This window comes from Cannabis sativa, chromosome 5 (assembly GCF_029168945.1).
Source record: "Cannabis sativa cultivar Pink pepper isolate KNU-18-1 chromosome 5, ASM2916894v1, whole genome shotgun sequence".
NCBI lineage: Eukaryota > Viridiplantae > Streptophyta > Magnoliopsida > Rosales > Cannabaceae > Cannabis > Cannabis sativa.
The window spans coordinates 69395178-69416913 of NC_083605.1; the positions used below are offsets into that span (position 1 = coordinate 69395178).

The 21736-nt window shown below is 29.5% G+C and overlaps 2 protein-coding genes across 2 annotated transcripts; one reads left to right on the forward strand and one right to left on the reverse strand.

Annotated features, from left to right (window-relative positions):
* The first annotated feature begins 10512 nt into the window (after positions 1-10512).
* On the forward strand, positions 10513-13934 carry LOC115715580 (phosphatidylglycerophosphate phosphatase PTPMT2). The gene is made up of 6 exons (XM_030644215.2): positions 10513-11288; positions 11767-11889; positions 12002-12095; positions 12771-12853; positions 12934-13023; positions 13217-13934. The coding sequence occupies exons 1-6, from the start codon at positions 11073-11075 to the stop codon at positions 13616-13618; spliced, it is 1008 nt and encodes a 335-aa protein (XP_030500075.2). The 5' UTR covers positions 10513-11072; the 3' UTR covers positions 13619-13934.
* LOC115715578 (uncharacterized) lies at positions 13689-17786 on the reverse strand. The gene is made up of 12 exons (XM_030644214.2): positions 17407-17786; positions 16683-16767; positions 16302-16353; positions 16188-16208; positions 16046-16099; positions 15655-15705; positions 15426-15488; positions 14970-15035; positions 14818-14856; positions 14577-14699; positions 14355-14447; positions 13689-14272 (listed from the first exon to the last, which is right to left on the reverse strand). The coding sequence occupies exons 1-12, from the start codon at positions 17498-17500 to the stop codon at positions 13964-13966; spliced, it is 1050 nt and encodes a 349-aa protein (XP_030500074.2). The 5' UTR covers positions 17501-17786; the 3' UTR covers positions 13689-13963.
* Positions 17787-21736: the final 3950 nt, after the last annotated feature.

Consider the following 21736-nt stretch of genomic DNA (forward strand, 5'->3'; position numbering starts at 1 on the left):
GAATAATTTATATTTCCAAATAAATAAAAAATATATAAAAAAAAAATCGAAATTTTTTCCCTTTTTTTTTTTTTTTGAAAAATACACTGCCATAAACGACATGATAAAATTTCTTTAAACTTCCAAAAATCATGAAATCAATTCCAAATGAATCTAAATGAAAAAATTAAGACATTCATATAGATTTTATGCATCGAAAATACATAAAACAAAGACTTTAAAAATCACCAAAATTTTCTGAAAAATAATTTTGAGATTTCTTTGTTTTTTCAAAGTGGATTTTCATGCTTAGAACAATCTATATTAATATATGAATGTATTAATACATATACAATATATATATAAATATATATATACAGAAAAATAAAAATACTGTATGTATATATATAAACATGAAATGTATATATGTATATATTTGTATATAGCATTTAGATATATAAATAATATATATATATACAACATATATACGTAATGAAATGAAGAAAATATATATATATATGTATATGAATATATATATATATGAACTGAATGAATAAACAAGTATATATGTATGAAAATATATATGTATATATATAATTGGGATTGAATGAATATGAATATATAAATATATACACAAACGAAAATAAATATATATATCAACACTGAATTAAATATATATAAACACTGAATTAAATATATATATATATAAACACTGTATATACGAGTATATATATATATATGAAACTCAAACTAAAATCAAGGCAGAGATAAAAACCGCTCTGATACCAACTGTTAGACATTTATATGTATAAACTGAAATATATATGTTTAAGTATAAAGTGCGGAATTAATCAAACATATATGCACTATAATTTAAGGATCGAAATACCTCCAGCCATTGATTATTGAGCTTCAAACCCACATAAGCTTTGATCTGCAAAGGAAATTGACTACCATGGGTAATCGGGCTTCCTCGCTCTCTCAACTCTCTTTAGATGAATTTTGCTGTTATGAACAGAATGAGTGAGGAGCTCGGGGACCGAGACCCTATATTTATAGGTGAGATACTCCATCAGTATCTGCGCCACATTAATTGTCAGAATATTTTGACAATTAATTCAGGAAATCAAATCAGGTAATGAATATAGAAATCTGACCATATATAGAATATTACGTAATTGATTTTGTCCAGATTCAATGAATATAAAATATTCATTTATCAGAAAATCAATTATTTATTTATTTCCTTAAATAGAAATTTATTTCTTTATATAGAAATAGATTTCCTTAAATAAAAAATATTCTTACAGTATTTACACCACATAATACATAATACACATTATATCCAGATAATTATCTAGTAAGACAATCATTTATAGTCACACTACAAAAAAAAAAGGCTTTAGAGGCAATTTTTTAGATATAAGGCGTCAATTTTAGTAAAATTTGCAATCGACGCTGTTCTAAGTGACGGTAAAAGGGGTATGAAATAACCGACTTCGTAGGAGTCTGATGGAGTCGATTATTATGAAATAACCGTAGTGATAGGATTACAATTATTTCATAATAATTGACTCCATAAGGGCTTAATTCCTATGATTTTTCTTTTTCAACTTTAGAATTTTGTGTAATAATAGAATTTTTTTTAAAAAAAATCTATTTCTTTTTCATATATATTATTTTATTATTATACTTAAATTAAGTATAAATTATATATAATAACAATAAAGAAAAATTATATTAAATAGTTAAATAAATACGCAATTATAATACCTTAAGTAAATGTATTACATTAATATTATTCTACAATTACTCTAAGTATTTAAGAGTTATCTAAATATGAAAAAAAAAATCTTATAAAAGTAAGTTAAAAAACGCATACCTCATATTAAAAAGTATGTTCTTGACTTCCGATAAAATCACATAACGCCACATGTTGTACAGCTTTCCCGGTTATGGTGATGAGATGATGAAAAAATAAGTTATATGGAATGAATTAATGGGAAAATCTTAAGCGTTTAGTAGAAAAATAGAAACCCAATGTACCAAAAGTTGAATATTATCCTTTGATTGTCTTTTTGGATAAGCTCAGCATGATAAACTCCATGAAAAAGTGAACATCTTTGGTTTAAAGTTCAGCTGATAAACTTGTAATAGCATGAGGAAGATCTTGGGATAATGGGTTTGACTCTTTTTTACCAACCGAGAACTTTTGAGACCTAATCTCTTCTATATGGCGCTTAGATATTTCTGTATTAATCGAGTGAACAGTGGACATGATTATGGTTTCTTCTTCTTGCTTGATATCTCTCAAAACCTATATTTTTCTTTTTGGTGTGACAACTTTTACATTATAACAAGAGCAAGAAAACTAATACAATTTTTATTTGTAGTCTCTCTCTATGTCACTATCAACCCCTATTTATACATGTATTTTCTTTATATTTGGAATATAATTTAAAATTCTTAATTAGAATAAGATTATTTAAATTAAATATTGTTTTGAAAACACAAAAACGAAATTATTTTTTCAAATATTCTTAATTTAAAATTTATGTAACATATAATTTATCTTTGGGTGTTCTAAAATATTATTTTAATATAATTTGTGAGGCTTACGCCGTTGAAAAGATTATTTACTTGAATCTTATTTACTATTCAAGTATGTTAGATTAAACCTAATCTAACAACCTAACATAGATTCCTAAAATATTTAAAATACATAGGTAAAGAGTTTAAGAAAACCTTACAATAATGCAGTGAAATTTAATGTCTCATTCTATTCAATTCTCTAACTCTTGATCCAATCTGTCACAAAGTATGATCAAGAATTGAACTTGGTATCTCCTCGAAAATGTGAAAGACTAGGCAATCTTCCACACTATCCTTGATATTGTATTGATATGAGTGGACAATTATTCAACACCCTTAGCGCACACAAAAAAAAAAAAAGCAGACTAAGGAATAACGAATTCCATATACTAATATGGATTATAACTCTCAATCTCACTTTTCTAACAACAATCTTCATACATAGTATATGAATACATATTCATAATCATAAGTATGTATAACTAGAGAATAGAGTAAAATCAACCACTTGAGGCTAGCTCAAGTGGCCATAAGTGGGTGTGTGCGTCTTGGAGGTCCTGGGTTCGAGTACCAGTTAAAACATGATTGTAATATATAAACGCTTGAATCAAAAAAAAAAAAAAAAAGAGAGAGAGAATAGAGTAAAATTTCTCTCTCTCATACTTTCTCTCTAATAATTGTATATCTCTGAATATGTGAATATGTGTCTCTTTGGTTTAGAGCTATAATCATATATTTATAGTGTCACTGAGTTAGATTTAAAATTAAAATGTATTAAAAATATATTATTAAAATCCTTACGGCTGAAACTCATATAGAGGCCATGGGTTCCAATAATGTCATTTTAAGTTTAAATTTATCTTTTCTCAAAAATACCAATTTTTAATTCTAACCTTTTAAATGTTAATTTATCAATTATGACTAATTATCATATAAAATTACCATTTAACTTATTTATTAATTAGACTTTCCAAAATTTCTTAATTAACAAATAAACCCTATATTTCTTTTTTCTTCTCAAATTTGCCCTAGTTTAATAAAATTCATAAATAAGACATGATGTTATTTAGAATCCTAATTGATTAATTAAAACCAATTAGTTGAGTCTACAAAGCAATATGATCTTAGCTAGTGTGGGAACCATAGGCCTATGTAATCAAGCTCCCAATAAGTAGTTCTAGATTTTATCAAGTAAATTCTCTATCTTATTAATTCATCCCGACTCCACTATTGATACAGAATTGCACTCTTGATTACATAGAATGCTCTACACACCAAGTATAGATACACTATGAATTTATCTATTATTTAAATTTACAATTATCATTGATCCTCTATAGACGGTCTACATTGAGTAGGGACAAAATTATCGTTCTACCTTACAATGTATTTTATCCTTAAAACACTTAGCTACTTGTAAATGATATTTCAGAAAAGTAATATAATTATTAAAATGAGCGCTCTATCTTTTATTATGTTAAGCCATGCCCTAAGAATACTATCATTTCACTTCTAATAGACATAGAAACTATAGATGTTCATATTTATGATTAACACTCACACTCAATTATACTACTGAGTTCCCAAGATGTAAGTATAGGCTAGTCCCACAAGTAAGTTGATAGCGAACAAGTCAAAGAACATGTGTAATTTAAGCTAGAGCTTAACCATCTTAGGATTAAGATCAAATGATCTATGATCAACTAAGTGATATTGACCCAGAAAAGATATAACGGTAAGTTTGATATCTTTTTCACTGTCAATATCGGTCCAATCTAATGTATAGCCGATATGTTTGATCATTGTTTACTTTGCTAATGCCTTGGAAAATATATTCCACTCACCGAAGTGTAAGTAAACCTTACTGTTGATTATCATACAAGTATAAATTCAGTGCAGTGATAAATCGTGGGACTAAATAATTTGAAGCATACGATCACAATTACTTTCTACTGTGATGACATTATTATAATTGTGAGTAACTACATGTTCGAGATTTAATAGAACTTATATATTAAACCTATAATCATGTAATAAACATGTGAACAAAGCATATGACTAAGTCATGGTATGATTTCTAATCTTTACTAAAAGTAAATATGATTACATTGAATTTGGGTTTTATTTAGGACATAAATCCCAACAAACTCCCACTTGCACTAATATAAAACTAAAGTGCATTTCAATTTAGTCTCATATACTTGATGTCTTGATCAAATGTAGTATTACGCATAAAGAATGTAATAGGATCTCATAGGTTGTACTCAGTTACAACCTACTCCACCATCATATTTTCCTTAGTCACACAATCCATGATTTTATGAATTCCTCATCTATATGTTTTACTCTTCTTAGGTTATAGGATTATTTAATGTTTGGAAATTGCATCTATGTTATCATGGAGTCACACTAGCAATTATTCAATATCTAGAAATAACACTAAAGTTTGTATCAAACTTTCCTAAGTTTGAATAATTCAGTCATTGCCTTTAGGACAACATTATTATTCGTGTATGGTATTGGGTAGTGATGGGATTTTGGATTGGTAATAGGATGGGAGCGGGGAAGGGAATACAGGTATAGTCTCCAAAGAGTGAGCATTGGTAAATAGGGATGTAAACGGGGCGGGGCGGCTGCGGGGATTGCTCCCCCACCCCCATACCCGCCCCAATACCCATTTAAATTAAAGCGGGGGCGGGGCGGGAATTACCCGACGGGGGAAGGATTCCCATCGGGTACCCATTACATATATATTTTTGAAAAAAAAATGATGTTTCAAAGAGAATAAAAAAAAAATCATAAAAACTTAGTAAAACAATAAATTTAAGTAGAATAATGTGTATAATAAAAAGAAAGTATAATGAATAAAAAGCCTAAAGCATGAAGTTATTTTAATTGTAGTAGTTATGATTTTAAAACTTAAATATATACATATATCATATCGGGGCAGGTTCGGGGCGGGTATCTATTCCCCCGCCCCGCCCCGCCCCGTTTCTAACTCGGGTATGAATCTTTAAACCCGCCCCGCCCCCGAAAGTCAACCCCCGTACCCGCGGATACCCGAACCCGCGGGTATAATTGCCATCCCTATTGGTAGAGTTTGTAGAGGAAGATTCAGTATTGGTTAGAGGAGGCGAGTGGGGAATGGTTCCAATGGCTAAGTGTTTGTTGGAAATCAGGGGTGGAATAGCTTGTCCAATAGTTTTCTTAGAGAGCCTAGTAAGGAATGGGTAAGCATTAGCCTTGGAAAATCAAATCGGTATCTATCATAACCTGAATTTGGGAGTTTATCACCCATCATTTCGGGTCCATAAGGGAGATCAGGATCAACACCATTGTCAATAAGTTCAAGAATCTCTCAAAAGGGTGTCTAATGAGACCACACCGATAGCAGAAAATATGAAGGTTTTCATACCAAAACTCAAGCCAATGTTCATCACGAACCTTCAGAAGATTGACCATTTTCCCCCTCATCAATGGTTGGTTAACATCAATCCAAACATGAATCCCGATAAAAGGGCCCCGACTTTCATGAAGAGAGTCTTCATGAACATCAATATACTCGCCAACCCATTCACCAACTTTCTTAGCAAGAGCTCATGACTTACTAAGGAACGGAAGGCGATGAGTCTAAACCCAAAATTGAACTCTGTTTAAATCAGATTTGGTAACATTGTGCAACACTGTTGGACAGTGGAGTAAAACCAAATTGTTGTTAAAATGCCATGGCTCCCCAAAAAGAACTCTATGAACATCCCCTGCACATCCAAGAGTAAGTAAAAAGAGATCAGAATGCATCTGTGAAACAACAACTGCAAACCTGTATTTATTAGACCAGAAATCTCCCATTCGCTTAATGAAAGTCTTAGGATTGAAAGAAGTAGATAGGCAACGGACTACAAGGAAGAATTTTGGTGTTTGGTGAGGATCATGGAGATTAGCCTCAGTGAAAGTATGAGCAGACCGTTCTTTTTCAGACAGAGCTAAAGTGGTATTCATATCTTTAATGATAGAATCCATAAAGTGTATAGAATCAGAAAAAGAGAAGAGAAATCGTAGGTATAGCGCAAAGAGGCTATAAAATTGAGTATATATAGACCAATCATTGATAGGTTAAGCCATTTGAGAGTGGAGATTGTCGAAGTTGGCCTGAGAAGCGTGGCAGTTGGCCAGAGAAACCAGCAGTTGCAGGCGATTATAGAAAAACAGAGTAAAAAAGAAAAACAGAGAACGAAAAATAAGAGAGGAGTCTACCTGCTACAGAGAAAACTTAATCCAACTCGGACACGTATTTACCAATAACAGTTAATTTAGCATTTTTAAGGATACATATTTACACTTACACGATTTTTCCATATTTTTCGATTTTTTTTTTTTTTTTAATTTTTTCATAAAATAATCTTTATATATTGGGATTTTTTCTCATATAGCTTTATTTTGGTAAAATTTTACTTTTTTACTCTCACATAAAAAAATAAACAAAAAAGGAAAACTCAAAGTTTTTTTTCAAAAATACGATCTCTAGAATGACCTTCCTAAAATAACTTTTTCAAATATTTCAGATCTAAAATCATCATGAGCTCACCCAAACAATCCAAGATCTACTCCATAATCGATGTAGCTTCTCCAAACAACACCACCAACAATGTAGAAATTTTTGCCGATCACCATGAATGCCGACAAGAAAGCTTTTACCGATCACCATGAACTCCGGCAAGAAGCTTTTTCCGATCAGCCATGGCAACACGACCAACAATAGAGATCTCCATGAAAAGTCGACAAGAAGGTCACTATTGAGGCAAATCTCCATAAACGCTTAATTAATTGCCAAATTTTTTGGGTTTTCCTTAGTAAAAACAAATCTGATGTTGATTAGTATGTTTGCTTTAATTATTTTTTTAATCAATTGTTGTTTAGTTGATTCGCATATATTGGTGGTTTTAGTTCATATATTTTAGTATTTTCTGGTATTTTTTAAAAATCTGGAATGAAAACAGTGAATTGAAGTTTCTGGGCAGTATAATGAGAACAGTGAGTGCGTTTTAAAATTTTAAAATAAAACTATGTTGTTTTAACGTTGTTGTTATGTTTTTTTTTTTGGTTGTCCATGATCGTAAAATAAAAGATGTACAAAAAATACAATAATAACACAAAAATAATGAGAAACTGATGTTACTTTATTATTAAGAATAATAAATAATGAAATAAAAAAATAATTGTGTTGACCACAAGAGAAAAAGAAAAAAAAAATATTGTATCATAACATCTTTACCCATCCCATGTAAAAATAATTGAATTATATTTATTCAGTAAGATTAATCTTTCCATAATTTTGAACATTAAAAATAAAAATTAAAAAGTTGAAGGTATAAATATAAATTTCAAAATATAAAAAAAGAATAAAAAAGTTATTTTCATGTTGTTATTAAGTTTTATTTGCATTGTTTTGAAACATCTTATCCTTAACTTGAAAATACTATGTTAAACCAAGTTATTTTGAAGTTGTAGTAAAGTTTGTTAAGAGTTGTTTATACTATATTATAAAAAAAAAAAAAAAATACAACTGTTTTCCTTCATAACTAGGTTGTTATTTAATGTTTTTGAAGTAGATCAAAGTAAATTCATACTGAAAATTGGTTGATCTGAATAAATTGGTGCAAATAATTCATATTTAAAAAAATAGTGATGGATGTAAGGTCATTTCCTGAAAACTGTCATGAATAGTTGTTTATACATTGTTCTCATGTATTAAAATAATTGCTTAATAATATTGAAAAATTGATACACTAGTTTTAAGTATGAAACCATTGCAAAATTTGGTACAGAGCAATGGTCATTGGGATAACAACAAGTACTATGTTGCTTACGAATCAATTGGATAAATAATATCAAAAGATTGCACCTTTACTAATCTAGTGCGAATAATGATGAAGAAACTACAATGCAATCGTGAAATAATTCAAAAACAACTGAAATATCAACTAAATGAAGGCTGCCAACCACTCCAAATCAAGGATGACAAAAGTCTATTGTTTTACATAAAGCTATTAACTAAGAAAATTGATTTCAAACGATATCTATTATGTGTGAACACATTCAGCAACACAGAAACACAATCTTTTTTGGCAGCTACCCAAATAATAGTGAGCAACAATGTGATAATGACAGAAAGTGACAATCACTCAGTACAATCAGATGTGAAGCAACCTCACAACAACACAACAACAACAAGTAAACAACTTTTATCTGCTCCAAGGAGGGGATCAGTTTCAAAATATGTTATTTTGGTTGATACTGACACTTTGACTGTAGAATCAACCATATAACAACAAGAAAGCAACCAAAAGCAAACCCCCAAAGGTGTTGAATATTGAAAAATCTATAATTATTTATTTATCGTTTGATATTGTTTTAGTTGAAAACTACACAATATCTACAAAATAATAATTTAGTTGTTTTTATGTTATTGTGAAGCTTCTTTTATGGTATTTTTACAACATCCTATTTCAACTTGAAAATAAAATCAAGTTGTTTTCATGTTGCTGTAAAGTTTGTTATAAATTATTTATATATACACTACAATGATTGTTCAACAATTAAAAGAATAGATTTTTACATGTTAAAACAATTTATCTTATCTCTTACATTCAGACATGAAAAATAATAAAAGAACACGCATTATGTTGATTTTACATCAAGTGGGGACATTAATAGAAAGAGATGGTAAATATAAAGAAAAAATACTTATATTTACTAATAGCATTTTACAATTGTTTTAAAGTTGTAAACACGCTGTTTAATTTCATTACTTTTTTAAATATGTTACTTTCACGTTATTTAAACATTGAATTTCAATGGTTAAAATTTGTAGATTCCTTAAATTATGTATACAATTGTTTTTATATTTTTATATCGTTGCTAAATAGTTGTTAACAGTTAAAAAAACCTATTGGTAACTAGTATCTTTTTTCAAATCCAAATCAAGAACTTCATCCTCGAAATCAGAATCAGATACAACCTAAAACATTAGGAAGAAAAAAAAATTAAAACACACTACTAAAAACGTAAAAAAGAAACAACAAGAAAAAAACTAAAAAAAAATTAAAAAAAAACCATCGAAGCCTTATACCCTTAACAGATTTCGAAGACTTCATTGTCTTTGCTTTACAAGCTTCAACCTTAGATGGAAGTGGTATTTTAATATAACCAGAAGCCTCTGGAACATCAGAGATATTAGACATTCTTTTATTTGCAATACATTTCATACCCATTTTAGGTTCACCTTCAACCTTCAGATTAGTGGACTTTAAAGGAGTTTTCTTAAGTTTCTTAGAGATTTTTTTAGGAGCAGAGGACATCAAACCTGACCTAATAGTTCCATTTATACACAACAAAATAAAAATAATTGAGAAATGAAGAAAAAAAAAAGAAGAGGGAGGTTATGGAAGAAAGGGATTCGTGACTGAAAAATAAAGTTGGAAATGAGTGGGTTAGGACAGAAGTTTGACGATTTTAAAAATCTAATCGTGGATGATGAACATAGAAATAATAATGAACAAAAAATGAAAAAAAAAAAAAAGAGTGAGAGAAAGAGAGAAATAACATGTAACAGAGAAAGAAAATGGAAGAGGAAGAAGAATGACATCATCAAAAAGGTAATTTTGTAATTAAAGAACTTTTTTAAATATAAAAATGAAAAACATAAAATATAAAAAAAGTTTAAAAAAGCTAACTGGAATAAAAATGTAAAAAAAAGGCCAAATTTAGTATCTAATGTAAAAATCTCTTATATTTTTTTTTTCTTTTGCATAAAAATCAATAAGATTTGTAATTTCTTAAAAAAAATACCGAAAATAAAGTCTTCGCTGGCGCTTCCACGTGTCGAGAGACTTTCCCGCTCCAAATCTTATCTGTCTATGTGACCGTCTAGTGACTTTATCTTTCACAATCATAATCCATCCAAACAAAACTTCACCAAACGCTCATTTCATTTCTCTCTCTCTCTCTTTCTCTCTACATTTCTTTCTCAGGTTTCTTGTCAGTCATCTTTTCTGTGATTTGGGTTTCGGGAGTTTGTTGAGCCAAACGTGGAGTGGAACCTCACCCTAATCCTCCCCTTTAAGCAATTCTACTGTTAGGGTTTCCTTAGATTCCCCACTAATCTTAGATTCCAATCAATTCATCTCCAATTTTCATCGATCTTTACCCGCCTACGCCTCCTGATCTACTACGTCCGATCAAACCCCTTCCGGCTAATATGCTGGAAATTGCTCGAAGAAATTTCAGTTTCTCTATTCTGTGGTCCAATTTGTTCCCGATTATTTGTTCTAGGTATCACTTTCTGCAAATTTTAGGTTTTCTCTATTGATCGTGTGATTTGTCAATAATTGAGGTACAGATAGTATTAGGGTTGTTGCAGCTGATTTTTGTCGTTTGTATGTAAATATTGGGGAAATCATAATTTTTTTCCCTAATTTTTAATTTGGTTCGAAGTTGAGAATATGTATATTGAAGAATTGAAGGGAGGAGGGGAAGTAGAAAATAGGGAGGAGGAGAATTTTTCTGGTGATTATGGAAGCCGGAGGATTGATATTGCTGATACCAAAAGGGTTTTGGTCGGGGCAGGGGCTCGTGCTCTATTTTACCCAACTCTGCTTTACAATGTTGTTAGGAATAAGTTCCAGGCCGAATTTCGCTGGTGGGACAGGGTTGATGAGGTATAATTTTTCTTAGATTTCTTTTACTAGTTTTTGCATTTATTCTAACATGGTATCTTTTTTAGATTTTTCTCATATGCGTTTCATTTGCTTATAATTGAAGATCATCACTAATGGAAAGTTACCGTTGATCTATGCATGCAGTTTATTATTTTGATTTTGAGCGTGATTGATAATCGTACCCTTTGTTATTTTGTTAGGCATTGAAAGTAACGAATCATGGTTTTGCATGTCCAGTCCATTGTTCAGAGTACTTTGTTATTATTTCTTTTTCCTGGTTCTGTTAGTTGATCTATGCTAAGGAACTCATGCTTTTATTTTTATTATCTCTTATCTATGTGTTAGTGGAATAAGTCATTATAAATTAGGTCTGAAGAACTGATACGATATTGTTTTTCAAAAAAATAAAAATGAAAAATTGCAGCTTCACGAGATTTTTGTGGTTAATCACTTGTGCTTATTTGGTTTTTATTTTCAGTTTATATTGTTAGGTGCCGTTCCATTTCCTACTCATGTTCCCTGCCTGAAGAAGCTTGGAGTTCATGGAGTTGTTACGCTTAATGAACCATATGAGACCTTGGTTCCCACTTCCCTATATCATGTGAGTATTTTTCTAGCCACATTGGAGTTTAATGTGACATTTAAGTCATGATTTTCTTGGTTTTTTGTTCGGGTTATGTGTTGCTAAACTCTATTTCTGATCTGCTATGTAGCTTCACGGCATTGACCATTTGGTTATTCCAACAAGAGACTACTGTTTCGCACCATCACTAAGTGATATATACCATGCTGTAAACTTTATTCACGGTCAGTAGTTATTTATTTTGGCTTCTCAGCATGCAACCACATTGCGCTACTTTGGATAAAAAGTCCATGCTTCATCAGTTTTTGTTTTGTTATATCCCCTCCCCCAATGACAAGAAGTCTAAAATGGTAGTAAGAACTAACATTCATGCCATCTGGTTTTAATATATTTTGTTAGTGGTCGTAGGCTGTTGGTACTACATTCCTAAGATTGAATCCCCTCCACCAATTACCAAAAAAAAAAAAAAAAATTGTCAGCAAGAAGTCTAAAATGGTAGCGCTAGTAAGAACTAACATTCATTTGGTTTGTGACAATATGTATGAGTACTTGTCTGTTAATTAACGATTTGAGTTGGATTTGACTTAAAATAACTGAAGAAAAGGATCAGTTTCAGGGAAATGAACAATTGTTTGCATTCCAAGTTTATTAGTGTAGCCTACTTATATCTTTTTTCATATACAGAGATATCCGGTCATGTTTTGTTGAATATTTTATTCATTCTGTCTACTATGACTTTATGTAATTGCTTTTTAGTCTTATGTGTAGTACATTAGTGCCGGGCCATTGGTTTTTTATGTCTTGATATGTCTAGAAGCCAAGTTCTGTTGCTTTATTATAGATCAAACTTTTCTAGTAAACATTATTTACTGTTGATCTGATTTCATTTACTTGAATAGAAAATGCATTACATGGGCGCACTACATATGTTCACTGTAAGGCTGGTCGGGGACGCAGCACGACTGTCGTTATTTGTTATCTGGTAAGTGCTGTGCCACACTCTGCTTATGATTAATCGGACCAACATATTCTCCAGTTTTTCTGAGCTTATTGTTTATCCAGATTCAACACAGGCAGATGACACCTGACTCTGCCTATGCTTATATCAAGTCGATTCGGCCTAGGGTGCTTTTAGCCCCTTCTCAAAGAAAGGTATACAAACTGTCAGTACGTTATTTATTTCTTAGTCCTTTATATTTCAATTTATTCTATGTGAGGCTCTGTTCAACCACAAAAAAATTACACATTATATGTATTGTCCTTAGCTTTAGATTGTAGCCGTGTCACTGTATGTCTAAGTATTCATTATTAGAATATAATATGATGTTTGTTTGTTGTAATCCAGGCTGTTCAGGAATACTATTATTTGAGGATGAAAAGTGCTGTTATCTACAACTACAGCCCCATGACCAATCTTATAAAGAAAGCTCCCAAGTCTGCAACCTCTCAGGACTTGGTTGCATTTGATGATGGTTCTGTGGTAGTGATAACAAAATCAGATCTTGATGGCTATGACTCAAGCATTGATCTCAAATCAACTTCTGTGGGAAATGAGATATGGGCAGATTTCAATGTGGTTTGCCGTGTTCGAGTTGCTGGGCAAGCAGCTCTGGCGAGAATCTCATGCCTATGGCTTCGTTGCCATGCCTATCAGAATAACACAAGCGAGAAGCTTCACACAGAGAGAAGCTGCTCAATAAGGACTGACCATCTTGGAGGTATCAGTGTGGACATCCATGTATACTGAGAAAAGCTCCCTGTAGTTTGCATACATACTGTCAAGTTTTCTGTCTTTTGCATGTTTTTTCGTCGCACAGAAAATTGCATGTAATGATGTTTCATTAAGGGACAACCAAAAGATGTTGTTTCCATCCCTGTAAATGAGTTGTTACATTGAGTCTCTGGTATATATTTGAGCATTATGGTTCGACCATGGGAAGGGTTCTAGTTAAACGTTTTCGGTACATAAATAAAGTCTTGAACTCTTGACATGGTGTTCAATGAATGTATTTTGTTTTTGTTTCTTTACAATCTCACAAATATAAATAATAATGGATTTCCTAGTTTACGTGGTTATAGTTTCTAAATACAACTAAAAACCATTAGGGGCTTCGGCTGAATCCTCTGTGAACCCTAGAAGTTCACTGATGAAGCTCTGTATCGATGGGGGCCAATTGTAAGAAGATGATCCATCTAGGGATGAAAGACTATCCACCAATTCTTCTGGTTCTACTTGCTTTCTCTCCTCATAGTTTGTACTATCTATAAGGTAAGGCACAATATGTATTTTCATATCGTTGTTGGAGATTCCAAGATGACCTCCTGAAACGTTTACATACTTTACCCTCCCAGCTTCATCCAAAGTCTTCAAACCAATCCAGTCTTCCGTATAAAGCTTTGTCTGCCCAGAAACAAGTGTAACGTTTATGTTTGTTCATCGTATTAGAAACTGGCCAAAGAATATGGTAACAATGGGTTAATACCTGTTGTGGAGGTAAAACTGGTTTGAAGGCACCTTCTGGGTAATATCCAAACCAGGAAGTCTCTCTCGGTATCAAAACCTTGTCATTCTCAAACTGTTGATCTCCCAACAAAAATTAAATAAATAAAAATAAAGAGGAAACTGTAGCATTAATTGAACCTTAAACTCAAAAGTAAGAAGATTCCATTTGGCATTTTATGATTAGTAAATATGGATAACTTACCATGATAAGCACCAAGTTTTGCAAGCTACTGAAACGTTTCTTGTAGGTGGAATTTCTATGTCCAGGAAGTTCATTGTTAAGCTTTGGAAGATACTTACAATGCTCTAAATAGTCTGGAATAGCCTGAAGGTTAATATGTTTATTTAGATTGATAGATGTTAAAAAAAATGTTTTGTTGGGAATTAATAAAGCCTTTTTTGTTTTCTTTTCAGTTCAGTGTTATGAAAGGAAAACAACTCACGTTTGGTAATTTAAGATAGCCACTGGGAGCCAAATGATCCTGCATTTGAATTGAACAACCAAACCTTAAAATATCAGTTTGTTATAAACATCAGAACAATTGAGAGTGAACCCAACTGAAACAATAAAGGTATTTGATAGTCAGAAACATACTTGAACGTAGTCGCTGTAGATCTCTGACTTGATGAGCGAGTCTGCAATAATGCATAAAACACCAGACTGAAAAAGCACACACAGTAATTCAGGTATGTCAACTGGTTTAGTTTTATTTTTAAACATGCAACTCTGACAAGGTTTACTCACCGTTCAAGAAGCTAAACTGAGATCACTTATAGATAAGAGTAGAATGATAATGTAAATATGTGTTACATCATAATACAAATGAGCTTAATTGGATTATTATAGATAAAAATAGATAGTGTGGTCTTAAGAGAAATATAAATTGCATTACCTCCAACTCATTTTAAAGATCATGCTCTAAACTTAAACGTATTTTATTGCTAAAAGTTGTATCACCATGAACCCTTAACAACACTAATAAACTTAGGAAGAGAGGCAAAAAATGTGAGCATGTAAGGAGCAAATGTAGGAAAGCAAAATGACACTTACACCACAAAGAGGAACAGAAGCTGTACCCGCATGGGGCCCTGCTAAAGAGATGAAATTCTTTACCTGTTACAAGTTGAAATAGAAGAACTTAGGAAAGACCAACTATTAAAAAACAATTTAAGTGTTAAATGTACTGAGATAGGTATACAATGATTTGCAGTAAAGTTATTAATGATAACCAATAATAGTATTACTTATGTAGGAAAATATTAAATTTAATGGATCTTACCGGCGGTCCTCCATCGCAAAATTCCAAAACACCTCGACCAATCAGATTACCCTATTGAGCAAAACATATTTGAATGAATAATTAAGAACTAATTTTAGTTTACAAGCTTAACTAGTGCTCAATTTTTTAAAGGTTCTCTTGAAAATAGTATAGGAGTTGTAATAAATGTACAATGAGAAACTGGATATTAGATTCAAGAAACAATACTATAAAACAAAATTAGAAATATGATAACAAATAATAGTACATAGCAGGGCAAAGAAGAAGAAAGAATTACTGAAAGCAGAATGTGTCAAAATATGATCATGCATCTTATTGCAAGACATAACAACTGAAGTATGCTCTGCTATATATTTGTGTGAAACTAAGGGATTCTAGCCTTATAGCTCACCTGTGAGAGACCAACTATGTTATAACCCTTTCTCAGTTCTTGCATTTCCTTAACCTGTGCTTATATTTGCCAACATGTTAGATTTAAGAGAATTTAAAAGTCAATCTAACAATTTGATGAAAGCAATTCAAGAAGCTTCAACCTTCTTGCACACGACTTCGGTCTGCAAAACACATTAAAAAAACCCTCCAATTACATGTGGAAAAGATAAAGTTTGTAAGGTTTACTACAAGATAGTCCTAGCTTTTGCTCTAACCTGTTCTTCAAGAGGCAGAAACCAAGAATCCCATGTTCCACTTCCAACTTCTCTGTGAGAAGGAAAATGTATAAAGTAGTGTCATGAAATGTATACTGACATAGTTAAAATAACCAGAACTGGACATAATAAACACGCATTTTCATGCACCTTTAAGTTTCTTACTTGATTTATTCACAAATCAATTAAACGTATATTTTGTTTAGTATAATGAGTTATTATATGACATCATGAACATAGCATGGAGCCAAATAAAGAGTAACTGTAACTGACATACCAGTGTTTTTTAAGAACAAAGGGTATAAAATGCAAAGTTCTCAAAGGTAAAATGATAATAACGGTCAGAATACAGAATTGTCATGTTGTAATTTATTAGCGTACATGCAGAATCCTTTAACACCGGAAAATTGAACAAGTTGGTCGGTGAATTGTTTAACACCCCGATTCGAGCACTGATCTCCAATGCCTGCAAAGGAGAAATATAAGAAAAGGTACTTTGATATATCAAGTGTCAACTGGCAGTCTGTCATAGAAACATTTCTTAGAGAACACATAAAACGTAGGTAAAATGGCATCAGTTTACTTCTTTGATTGAAATTTAGAAAAATGGAGAATATGGTATCAGAATCAATAGAGTTTGAGTAAGACAAAAATAGAAACTTTTCAAGCCATTTCATCTCATATACATTCTAGATTTATCTATTTTCCAAAGAAAGAGTAACAAGTTATGTAAAGCACACAACACAATCCTTATAAAGTCTTAATTTAGCAAAGAATTTTAGAGCTAGAAAAAATGAACCAGAAAAAAAAATCACACTGAACCCACTTCATATTTGGCTGCCATAGTTGCATAGATAAAGATCATAAATGCATAACAACCGATTTGGAAATATAATTAAATTAAGGAGATTAAATGTGCTCCAATAATATAGGGGAGAGCAACAGTTACAAAACACTAAAACATATTTTAACACAAAATTCAAATACCCAAAAGCAGAAACTAAAATCCCATATACAAAAACGTATGAACCATTAAAAAAATGAGATTTTTTTTCACTGAAAAGGGCAGATAAAAACAAAGCCAAATAGAAGAGAGGAAAATTACCATGAAGTACTATAAAGGGCAACGAATGTGATATTGGAGAAACTATGAAAACCAAAACGAAGATGAAGGTATGAGATGGCCAAGTAAACCCCATGATTCTAACTTAATTTTTTTAGGTTCCAAGAAGTTTTGAAGGGATTAATTATATGATATTCGAAGTAGCAGATTTTGTGTGGTAGTTGTTGATAGGTGAAGAGAGTGCATTGAAGACGGAGACAGGTGGTATATGTATGTGATAAATCAACACAGTATTGATTATTTGTCAGCTCTGTATTTGTCTATCGGTGAAATCAAAATCGTTTCTCGAAGTCACCAATGAATTGCAGTGCCAGAATTGTTGGAGGCTTGGATTCTCTGTGCTGAAGTTTTTGTTTGTTAAGGTATGGACTACCTTTCACTTTTTTTTTCTTTTATGGAAAATAAGTTCAACTACCTTTTACTTAGGAGCTGGTCCTCAATATGGGAGAATTTTGTATGTTGTGGTTGTTTAAGTTATTTGTAAAATTTTAAAAAATTTTAAAAAATTTGGGTGCCGTTTGGTAACACTTTTATTTTTTAATTTTTTAATCGGAAGATGAAAGTAAAACTTTTGTTTTTAAAAATTTTATTTTTGAAAGACAAAACTATGTTCTGTAACCACTTTTGTTTTTCAATTTTAAAAACAGAAAACAAAAGTGTGTTCTGTAAAATTCATTTTCATTTTTATTTTTTGATTTTATTTAAGTTAGGTCTAGTCCGGGGTCGGATTCGGGTTTGGGTCAGAAGTCGGGTTCAGCGCCAGGGCTGTGGGGAGCGGATTTGGTTTCGAGTCTGGTCAGAGTCCAAAATATTGATTAAGAAAAAAAACTGTTTAAAAAAATATTGAAAGTGATTTTTTTTGTTTTTTAAAATTTTGATTTCTAATTAAACAATTGAAAAAGTGAAAACTGTTTTATAGAACATGTTTTTGAAAAATATTTTCACTTTTTCAATTTTAAAAAGTTAAAATTGATTAAAAAAGTGTTATCAAACGCCACCTTAACAAATCGAAAATTCGCTTCAAATATTTTATTGCACGTGTGACTTTTTTATTTTATACATGTATGAAATAGACTTTTTGAACACTACTTTCTATATTGTGAATTATTTTGAATCTCTCAATAAATTTTAAGATGTCTTGAAAAATTGTATTGTACACGATTATAAAAAAAAAATTAGACTATTTTTTTTTGAATGTCGAAACAAATAGGGGTACATCAATACATTTTTTTTAGGGGAGTGCATTAAGGGTGTTCAAAAAAATTTACAAACTGTCCAATCTAAATAAATCGCCCAAACCAAACCGAATAAACTGACAAAGAAAAAAACTCGAATAACCTAACAAAAAATTCAAACCGCCCAATGAATATATTGAGTAGGTAGAATATTATTCTAACCTGTCCAAATAACCCAAATAAACCGATCAATATATTTTTACTAAAATTGTCTATTATATATTACATTATTAAATTATTTTATATTAAAAATTTATACTTTGTAGTATTTAAATTGATAGTTTTGATTGTATTTGAATATTGAAGTTGATATTTAGAATTTTACATCAATATATATATTATATATATATATATATTAGTTTTGAAAGAATATTGTTTAATACTTTAATGTTTATACAATTTATATTTGTGTTATGTTTAAGTTTTTAACATTAATTTAGACTATATATGTTTTTTTGTGAATTTCTTCATATACTAATTTTTTTTTTAATTTTTTTTTCAAATTTACAGTTTGAGTTTCTTAAGTAATTTCTCTAGTAGTTTCTATGTGGGTTGCTATACGATTTTTGGTTGCAATTTAGGTTGATCCGCTTGTTGCAATATGAGTTTCTATGTAGAATTCTGTAAAAATGCACAAAAAATTATTTTGATATGTAAAAATAAAAAAAATCCTTTTTTTTTTCAAATATAATTATTTGAACACCACAAAATAATAATAATAATAATAATAATAAATTTTTTATTTTTTAAAGCGGGCTACAACTAGATATTTATAAACTAATATTTATATTAGGTTAATAAAAATATACTACAATATAATCAAACCGATTGATATACACACTTATTGCAATGTAAAATCACCCTTTCATAATTACTAACTTGATATATTCACTCAAAATATAAAGCAAAATTTATTTTACTTCATAGTGACATGACAATTAGAGCACTCAATAATAGATAGAGTAAAGTAACTATAATGATACAAGTATAGGTAAGAGCTAAATATAGCAATGTGTTAAAAAAAATTCATCCAATATATGAGCTACTCTACCAATTAAAATATTTCATTAATTTTTTATTTTATTTTACATCACACATATACATTATATTATACATCATAGATCAAGTTCTTTAAAATAAATACCAAAATCCTCATTTTTTAATTAAAATATATATATTATTCATTTCAGATATATATTATTAATACTTACAATTTTGGCATATAAAAAATGTTAAATTCTAAGATTATTAATAAAATATATTTAGAGAAATAAATAATATTTTATAATGTAAAATACGAATAATAAATTTCAAAAAAACTTTAAAATGAAAGAGTTTAAAAAATATGATATCATATATCTAGTTTAGTTTTAAAATGTTTTAAAGATTTTCTATTTTATAACATCTCATGTGAACAATTTTAATAGTTAACATTTTTTTATATAATAATTATTAACTTAAAACATGTAAAATTTTATATTAAATTTGAAATTCTATATTTTATAATTACTAATTTATTAATTAATTAAATATAAAATAGTAAAGTTGATACTAAAATAGATAATCTATAGCTACAAACCAAGATTATGTAACTACAGACAAAATATACACAAAATAAATATATAGTAATAGTGCAACTATAGTATACACAAAATATAATACATTAGAAACTCTATTTAAGGATACTAAATCAAAAAATAATGGGTAAATACCATTTTGGACCCTGTGTTTTGCAAAAGTTACAGATTGGACCCTGTGTTTTGTTAAATGACAAAATGGACCCTATATTTTCTAAAATAGTAAAAATAGGACCCTGAGCTCAATTTTTGACAACTTTTTTTTTTTAATACAACCAACTTGAAGACAATACTTAATAAGAACAGATACAAAAAATGTAAACAGTTTTGTCATAGCACTTTTAGATCGGATTAAAATTAAACTTTATTTTGACAAAAAATTAATTCAGGGTCCTATTTGTACTATTTTAGAAAATAAAGGGTCCATTTTGTCATTTAACAAAACACAGGGTCCAATTGGTAACTTTTGTAAAATAGAGGGTCTAAAATAGTATTTACCCAAAAATAATCTCTATTTTATTATAAAAAAATTAAGTCACAATTTAGTTTGGGCCAGTTATAAATAAAAATAATCTCTAAATTGTAATTGGCTATACATTTTTTAAATCTTGCATTAAGAAAGTATACATCTATATAAGAATAATTATATTTATTCTATATAAAATGTGGCTATATAACGAAATTCTTGGTTTAACGGTATTTTTTTAGTTTTCTACGTTAATTTCAACAAAATATCCTAATTACTTAACATAATATTTTTTTTTATTAATTTTATAATATTATTATATATATTTAAAAATAAAAATAATATAAATATTTTATATAAAATTTTTTTATTTTACTATATATTTAAAAATAAAAATTATATCTATATATAATTACATATATATACAATATATATTTAAACTATAATTTCACGATAAATTTTTTATTTTACAATTAATTAAGGATATTGTTAAAAAAATTATTAATGATATGTATATATACTTTTTATAATTTGTACACTTTATTATAATTACACTCTTCCAATTACAAATTAAGAATGTTTCTATCACTATTATTATTATTTTTTTAAAATATATGTTTCGACATAATATATAAAATTTATTTTAAAAGTGATTAATCCTCTAATCAAATTCAGATTTTGTTAAAATATTTTCTAATATAATCTTTATATATAGAGATCAATATAAAATACGTATAACAATGAAATTCATTCTTTTATTGTACATATAAAATACGTATATAATCACATTTGAAGAACACATCAGTGTAACCGCAATAGTTAAAAAAAATTCTCAAAGATTAAAATCTCAAATCCTATTTCAAAAATTAAAAAATAAAAATACATTACTTAATTAACAAAAAATTGAACATACATGTATTGCACTTAACATCACTTAATTAAACCTAATTAACAAAAGAATTAATTATACGTGCATTGCACGTAGCATCAACTTAGTCTTAGTAAAATGTATACATATAATTTAAAAATTTATT